At 38.4% G+C, this 6,335-nt stretch overlaps 1 protein-coding gene across 1 annotated transcript in view; it reads right to left on the reverse strand.

Moving 5' to 3' along the window:
* Window positions 1–3,851: 3,851 nt before the first annotated feature.
* Window positions 3,852–6,335, reverse strand: part of lrriq1 (leucine-rich repeats and IQ motif containing 1) — a 63,988-nt gene continuing 61,504 nt past the window's right edge. The window contains exon 22 of the mRNA XM_037683099.1: window positions 3,852–4,001. Coding sequence (XP_037539027.1) covers window positions 3,874–4,001 — 128 coding nt within the window. The 3' untranslated portion in view covers window positions 3,852–3,873. The remainder of the gene's footprint in view (window positions 4,002–6,335) is intronic.

Here is a 6,335-nt window from a genome sequence, read left to right on the forward strand (position 1 = left end):
CTACGACTACAACTATACTACTACTACGACTATACTACTACTACTACTACGACTATACTACTACTACTACGACTATACTACTACTACTACGACTATACTACTACTACTACGACTATACTACTACTACTACTACTAATAATAATAATAATAATAATAATAGTAATAATAATAATAATAATAATAATAATAATAATAATAATGACCTGCATTGTTCTCATATAAAACAAGTGTATTGTGAATCTTTAGGCACATGTCCTTTATTTGTGTTTATTTTAAAACAAACATTAAATTTAGAGTCAAACGTTGAAACAGGAAACCAGTGACTCCAGTGATCAGCATCATTTCTACTCCATGAAACGGCTCAAGGCGGCACGGTGGCACAACAGGTAGAGCTGCTGCCTTCCAGCGAGCAGGTCCCCGGTTCAAATCCCGGTCGGGGGCCTTTCTGGGTGGAGTTTGCATGTTCTCTCCGTACATGCGTGGGTTTTCTCCGGGTACTCCAGTTTCCTCCCACAGACCAAAAACATGCATGTTAGACTGATGGTAACTCTAAATTGTCTCTAGGTGTGAGTGAGAGAGTGAATGGTTGTTTGTCTCTATGTGTCCCGGTGATGGACTTGTGACCTGTCCAGAGTGTCCCTCGCCCCTCGCACAGTGATTGCTGGACATAGGCACCGGCGACCCCCGTGACCCAAAATGGAAGAAGCGGGTAAAAGATAATGGATGGATGGAAACAGCTCAATTTTTTTTTCTTGGATGGCATCAAGTTTGTGTGAAGATCTACGAAGTTCTTTAAATAAAAGATCAAAGGGCGTGAGGTTTCCCTGCAGGAGTGGACACTTTGCCCTCTGGGGGGGGTCGGGTCGTCAGAGTTCTGGTCCTGCTGATCGGGACTGGTCACCAGCCTGAGCTGCACCACCTGCTGCTCAGCTTTGGTTCGCTCCGGGGTCAGCAGCGGTTACCTGCACGGTGCCGCAGCAGGAAAAATCTAAATAAATAAAGCTGTCCTGAAGTAGCAGAGTGTGTGTGTGTGTGGGGGGGGGGGGGGCATATTGGGCTTTAAGGTGACCTTGCACACTCACCCATGCTGAGGAGAAAATGTGAAAGGTTCACTGTGGTTCTGGTGGGCCTGTGTCTGCAGGTTCCAGCCATAACAACGAGCGTGTGAAGCTTTGGCTCGTCACGTGTTCATCAGTCGAACTGATTCTTTAACGTCGTGTGACACAAAGAGGCAAAAACTAATAATACAACACGACGCTGCAGCCTGTAGATCTGCTGGTCAGTCACATTAGTGCTTCAAATATTAACGGTTCTTCTGAATGTAGGTCCTAATGACCCAAACTGAGGTCCAGAACACATGACTCCAGCAGCAGCAGCCTGACATCATGATGCCCAGAGACACTCAGCTTTAACTCAATCTACTGAAACGTCTTTAAACTTTGGCTCGCCACAAAAACACAACAGGACCCAGAGTTTGTTTTACTCAAAGGCCCAAAATGAGCCAAGCTTTAATGTCGTCTGGAACATTTGGTCCTGAAAGAAAGAAAAAGTGAAAGCAGCAATTTCAGAGATTGTTTTCATTTTGTTTGTTTGTCTTTTGTTCTTCCAGTAATGAAGCATTCCTGAGCTCTGACGAGCTTCGACTCCCGAGTCCCTGGAGTTAGTGTTGACATGCTGCACGGGTCACACATGACCCGAACCCAGACCCAGAATAAATATATTTTAAAACATGACCTGGGTTCGGTTTTTTTTTTTACGTTGACTTACAGGATGCAGCTCAGCTAGTCAGAAAATACACGAAAAGTTTGCAAAGATGAAACTTTTTAAATAACCTCAAGGTCAGTGGTTCTCCAACCAGGATCCCCAGACATACATATATATATGTATATATATATATATATATATATATATATATATATATATATATATATATATTTTTTTTAAATATACATATAGTAGTCCCTCGCAACTTCGCGGTTCGTTTATCGCAGACTCGCTCTATCAGTTTTTCAAAATAAGATTGGACATGACACACAATTGGCTGATTGATGGATGAGCTGCATGATCTACACAGAATTTTTATTTAAAATGAATTATTTAAATTTATTAACCATCCTCCTGCACGTTTGTGCAGCCCATACTGGAGGATAAACTTCTCGCTGCAGCTGATCAGCTGTTCACCGTGCACAGCAAAGAAGTGGGCGTGGCCAAGAGCGCTTGCAGGTAGCAAAGAGCAGAGACAGAGAGCTGAAGTCATGATATTCTGTGCTCTTTTAGAGTTTAGAAGCATTGTTTAGAATATTGCAAGAGTGTGGGAAGGATTTAAAATGTCATATACATATATATATATAGAATATAAAAATGTGCTCTCTCCACTTCCTTCTGGTAATTTAAGCTTGTTTTAGATTTTTTTTTTTGCTACTTTTCCGCTGGTTTTTTTTGTTGCTAATTTCAGCTTTTTTCAGATAATATCCACATTTTAGTGCTCATTTCTGCTTCTTTCGGTCCAATTGGGTAAACATGTTCTTTCTGCTTTCTTCTGCCAATTTAAGCTTGTTCTACCTTTTCAGCCTTTTTTTTTTACTAATTTTCAGCTAATTTCAGCTGTTTTCAGATACATTCAAGTTATTTTTGCTAATTTCAGCTCCTTTCAGCTTTTTTCTGCTAGTTTCAGCTTTTTCTACTATTTCAGCTACTTTTTTGCTGTTTTTTTGTTTTTGCTAAATTTAGCTTTTTCAACTAATACCACTTTTTTTTTCTCATTTCAGCTCCTTCCACTTCCTCCTTGGTAGCTTAAGCTCCTTTCTGCCTTTCCAGATATTTTTAAACTTTTTTTTGTTGATAATTTCAGCAATTTTAGCTAATTTCCTAATTTTTAAAAATCCTTTCTGCTTATTTAAATCTAATTTTGCAGATATGTGTTATTTCTGCTTTCTTATGCTAACTTAGGCTTGTTCTTCAATTTCGGCTATATTTCAGCATGTTTTTAACTAATTTCAGCTGTTTTTCAGCAAGTTCTTCAGCAATAAGCATTCACACTGCATTTTAGCAGGAAATGTAATTTCTCTAGTTTTCTTTACTTTGTACAAAAGAAGCCACTTTGTATTGTTTATTTGACAGGGACAGATACAAGAAACCGAGATCAAAACAACCTAATGCCTGCATCACAGTGTACAGAGCCAAAGCTAATTCGCAACACCCGTCCCTCGAAGGACCTTTAATAGTGGGTTAAATGAAAAGTTAAGGTCAACAGTAAATACAATAAAATGATGAAAAATAAATATCAAACTATGTATTTAAAACTACTGAGTCAAAACAATTACAATATTTTAAAATGAGTACAATTCTGGTTCATCTTTAGCCGATTCTTCAGCCTTGAAGTCAGTTATGGTTTTAAAATCAGATGGTAATGAGTCCCAGAGCTTGCAGCTCCTAACAGAGAGTCCAAAAGTTGTCCTGCAAAACGATATTTTACAGTCATGATCTGTGAAACTTCTAGTGACTCTGTAGCTGTTCTGTCTCTCAACAAACGTGAGTAACGGCTCAGGTTCTACACCATTGATGCATTTATGAAGCAGTTTAAGAAAACAAAAACTAACAAAGCTATCAAAGCCCCTTAGATTATATTTCTTAATAATGGCACACATTAAATGCAGCGCTGTCAAAAAATAAACCAGGATCCAAAATGAAATCGCTGTTTCATAGCACTTTATTCTGAAATTTAATGGTGAAAATCTCAATATCTTAAAACAACATACAAGGAAAAAAACATACATCTACAATAAAATCTATCTAATCAAAAAGCACATAATCTTTTAAAAATGAAAATTACAACAAAGAAAACCGTGGTGTGTTTTTCAGAAGACTCTTATTTTACTTGGGTGAGTGAGTTTTATGTCGGTCCCTCTTCTTGCCTCCTCCCCATCCACCGCTCAGCTGGACGGGGTCGTCTCTGAAAGAGATGCGCTCCTTTTTGGGAAAAGCGAGTGACGTTTCTTTATCTGGGAACAAATGGAAAAGAAATACGTTTATGCTTCATGTGCACAACGAGCAGTAACAAATCTTTAAAATGAAAATTTAAACTTTTTGAAAGTTGTTTTTTTTTCATCTTCAGTTTTCCTGCATTTTAAAAAAAAAGGATTACTGAGGATAGAGACTGAATTTTAAAAATTGGAGTTTAGAGAACAAACTGCGCTGATTCTCTAAAACAAGCTATTGCTGCAGAAAATACTGAAAGCTAAAAACACGTTTTTCTTTAAAGATAAAAAAAAAAGGATTAAACTTGTAGCCTCAAATACCTATATTGTATTTATAGCCAGCAACAATATAAGAAAATATGAATGATTTATTGAACACAGTAGTCCCTCGATGCTTCGCGGTTCGACTTTCGCAGGTTTTCAACGTAAGACTGTAAACGACACACGATTGTCAATTTTAATATTACTCATGTGACTGGGACGGTACGGAACAAAAAGTTAACGGCAGCAGTAACCAACCAATAGGACACAAAACAAAAACAAGCAAAAAAAAAAATACTTTGGACAGGCGCCGCCATTTTGTAGTTTTCTTTCAATAAGCCTTCGCTGTAGCACAAGTCAAAAGAACTACACTACCCAGAAGCCAACAGTGTTTCCATCCGCTGCTTTCTGCCGAAATTCAAACAACAGCAATGGAGGGAGCAAACGCTAGCGGAGAAACTGATGTGGTAAAAATAGTTTTGCAACGCAAAGTCAGAAGTAACGATCTGTCTATTAACTCACAGAACTGGAAGGAAAGTCTCAAATAATCCTGAAGCCGAACTCATCCTCTAAGTTGTAGTAGTATCTTCACTGAGTACCCATATAAAATATTGCAGTACTGTATAGTACATATATGTATATAGTTAAAATTATGTAGCTTCAAGAGTTTAGAACATTGCAATAGTGTGGGAAGGGTTTATAAAGCCTTAAAATATATAAATACTAAAATCAATACAACATTCCTAGTTCACGGATTTTCACTTATCGCGGGGGTGTATAGAAACCGTAACCCCCACAATAAACGAGGGACTACTGTACGTCAAGATATATTAAAGATAAATATTATTTGTTGTTTCATACACTAAAAACAATTTCAAACCTAGATGTGTTGTGTGACAACAGAGTCTGAGAGCTCCAAGTTAAATCTCAAAGTAATAAATAATAAACTATAATAAACTTTTTGTGGCCAAATAGTTTAGTTTTCTTTAGTTCTCAGTTTCTTTAGAGACTGTAAGCTGTACCAGTGGGTACAAGCTTTTCTTTTCAGGATGAAGGTTTCTCTTCACAGAGAACAAAAGCAGCACGACATATGATGTGTTCCACGTGTAGAGCTGCTGTGTCCACACGGGGAGCCACCTGGGGGGTGAGGGAGGCTTAAGGTGAAGGGTCTGAAGGTACAGCCGTTAGTCACTTAAGACTAAAAGCTGAAATAATATATAGAATATCAAAGCACTCAAGTCGATCCAATCTGCACCGATTTTTTTTAATGATACTGCTCCTCACGTTTGATTTAAGACCTTCAATATTTTAAATGACTTGTGTCGTTTGCCATTAAAAGACGAACCAATTTTCATTTCAAGTTATTTTATAAATGGACAAAACAACTACTGTTTACTATTCAACTCAGTGAACAAAATTTAAGGAAGCAAATTTGCAACTTTACCATTTTCCTCTGCACGTGCAATAAATACACTGTGACAGTTAAAAAAACAACACATTTTATAGTACAGTAGCCCCTGGTTTTTCGTGGGGGATCTGTACCCTGAAGCCCCACAATAAGTGAAAAACTATGAAGTAGGACTAGTAGTACAAGCAGTAAGTAGCAATTTATTTTAGTATATATATATATATATATATATATATATATAGAACAAACACCCCGAGGCTCTTTACGTGGTAGCTGGAGACTTTAACCACGTGAATCTAAAGGACTGTCTCCCAAGCTTTAATCAGCATGTGACGATTCCGACACGTGGAGACCGCACGCTGGACCGTGTTTACACGAACGTAAAAGATGCATACAAAGCCGAACCCCGCCCCCACCTAGGACTGTCAGACCACATCTCAATCTTCCTGGCTCCTGCTTACATGCCCCCGCTGAGACGCTCCAGACCGGTTCAAAAGAAAGTTAAATGTTGGATCCAGGACAGTGGCCCCATACTGAGAGATTGTTTTGACCGAACAGACTGGCAGGTTTTCAGAGAAGCTGCTGAAAATGGAGGTTCGCTTGATCTTGACCAATACACATCCTCAGTACTGGGTTACATTAGTACATGTACTGACACAGTCTCCACTATCAGAAATGTTAAAAGCTAC

This window comes from Nematolebias whitei, chromosome 10, assembly GCF_014905685.2.
Source record: "Nematolebias whitei isolate Nwh7 chromosome 10, NemWhi1, whole genome shotgun sequence".
NCBI lineage: Eukaryota > Metazoa > Chordata > Actinopteri > Cyprinodontiformes > Rivulidae > Nematolebias > Nematolebias whitei.